At 50.6% G+C, this 2,346-nt stretch overlaps 1 protein-coding gene across 2 annotated transcripts; it reads right to left on the bottom strand.

The window, feature by feature from the left end:
- Nucleotides 1-176: 176 nt before the first annotated feature.
- On the bottom strand, nucleotides 177-1,643 carry im:7136021 (the record flags this gene model as incomplete). Of its 2 annotated transcripts, none has more annotated exon segments than XM_035674795.1 (3): nucleotides 177-387; nucleotides 465-653; nucleotides 754-1,643. In XM_035674795.1, coding segments are annotated over 3 exon segments (1,055 nt in total), but the record flags the coding sequence as incomplete, so codon positions are not given.
- Between the last annotated feature and the right edge of the window lie 703 nt (nucleotides 1,644-2,346).

Here is a 2,346-nt window from a genome sequence, read left to right on the forward strand (position 1 = left end):
ACCAGCAGGTCACTATGGAAACCAGCAGCGTGTTGGTTCGATTCCTCCAATCACTGCGTCCGTTTTTAAACTGATAGAATCAACTTCCTGTCTGAATTCTTCAGGCTCGTCATTGGAGTTAATCCAGTTATTGATTATTGATTATTGCCAATCTCATTCTTCCAGCAGTGACTCACCTGATCCGGAGCGTCCTCAGGTGAGGGAACAGCTGTGGAAGCAGGCGGACCAGGTTGGAGGAGGAGCTCCAGGGCTCCAGGTGCAGGTGTTCCAGGTGAGGAGCTCTGTGTGAGACCACCTGCAGGTCTTCAGGCTGCAGATCCACACAGAGAGTCAGACTGAGGAGGGAGGAGGGCAGGAAGTCAGCGTACGCCGCCAGGGGGTGGCCTCCTATTGGACAGGCAGAGTGAGGTCATCATGACATCACTGCAGCTCAGAGGGCTGAGGCGGCGGGAGGTGAGACTCACCGTGCACGTTGAGGCTGTGAAGGTGCGGCAGTGTCGTCAGCCATGTTTGCAGGTGACAGGTGGGTCCAGGTACAGAGTACAGGTGGAAGATGGACAGGCTGCGGAGGCGGGACAAAGGCTGCAGGACTTCCTGTGTCACCACGGCGTCGTAGTCCAACAACTGCAGGTCAGACAGCTGCAGAGCGCCACCTGCTGGAAGACACACACCTGTTCTTACACCTGTTCTCCTGTGTGTGTGTGTGTGTGTGTGTGAGTGTGTTTGTGTGTGTTTACCTGTCTCTTTGTTTACCTGTGAGGTGGGTGGGGCTGAAGAAGTCACGTGACAGTGTCTTGTAGGTGATCATGGTCCAGGACAGGTGTTTGAGCTCAGTCAGGTGAGTCAGGACGCCGCTGAGCGTCGGCACTCTCAGACTGCCGTCGTGGTGCAGCAGCAGTGAGGTGAGACGGGTCAGCTGACTGATGGCGGCCAACAGGTGAGGGGCGGGACAGGTGAGCTGCACATTACAGAGGCTGAGCTGCTTCAGCTGATGACTCAGAGGAAACAGGAAGTCGACATTCTTCAGCGGCGCGGAAGAGGAAGTGACGGACAGACGCTGCAGCCAGCGGAACTGTTTCAGCTCGTCGGCTCCTCCCTCCACCCAGTCGTCCAATCGCAGCGCGTCGAGAGCAGGAAGCCAGGTAGAGAGCTGCTTCAGGTGTTTCCTCTTACCTGAGCGCACTGACACACTGCCCACGTGCCTCTGAGCCAGGCTGCGCCAGAACGGTCGGTTGTATCGTGAGAAGTTTCGCAGCACGACGTTGAAGCCTCGCCACAGGGGGCGGGACTTATCCAGCAGGTGTCTGAAGTGTGAACAGGTGCAGCGAACGCTCAGTTTGTCTCTCCAGGACAGGAAGCTGAACACCTGCAGCCACAGCTCGGCAGGAAGCTGCAGTGCTGACATCATCACGACCTCACACCGCCGCCAACTGTCTGTATGGATTATTGATTATCAGTGACCTCTGATCACCTGCAGCCGCAGCTCAGCATGGAAGCTGCAGTGCTGACATCATCACAGGTAGAACAGGTGGACAGCACTGAGCTCTGTCTGATCAGCTCTGTGTATGGATTATTGATTATTTCTGATGTCTGATCGTACAGCTGGGACTCTCCTGTCTCTGCTGCTGCTACTTCCTGTTGCGTCAGAGTGCAGAGAGTGTGTGTGAGCAGGGAGGTCTCACTCTGTTTCTGCTGAGCTCCACAGACACATCCTATAACTGCAGTCTGTGAACTCATCAATATTCTATCAATCAATTACTGTATCGGTCCCCACATGATGATCAATAACATAAACAATGAGATCAATATCATTTAAAGATAAACTGTAAAATGTGTTTTAGGCTGTAAAGACAAAGATAGGAAGCTGTGATGTTGGACAGGAGGTCTCACTCTGAGCTGTTTCTGTTTGTTGAATTCAAACATACTGATTACAGCAGAGAGTGTGTATTGTCAGCAAGATGTCTCACTCTGAGCTGTTTCTGCTCTCCAACAGCAGACACAGTGAGACCTCTTCACAATAAAAGATCCTGTGTGTATGCTGACGTCACTGTCAGTAAATTACATAAAGGGAGACTCAGCCTGTCAGAGTGTGTTTAAACAGGCGTCTCCTCTGATAGCACTGTGATCAATAATTCATCAAAGATCTTAAACTGCACTATATTTATTTACAGGTCATTTATAAAGTTGGATGAATCAGAATCAGAATCAGAATGTTGTTTATTGCCAAGTAGGTTTTTACACCTACGAGGAATGTGACCTGGTGCAGTTGATGCATAAAATATACAAATACAAATATACAATTATTCAAATCACACAAAAACCACACAGAAAAATAAAGTACTTTCA

Source organism: Morone saxatilis, unplaced genomic scaffold (genome assembly GCF_004916995.1).
Source record: "Morone saxatilis isolate NCDOM2014 unplaced genomic scaffold, NCSU_SB_2.0 Contig3, whole genome shotgun sequence".
NCBI classification, from domain to species: Eukaryota; Metazoa; Chordata; class Actinopteri; family Moronidae; genus Morone; species Morone saxatilis.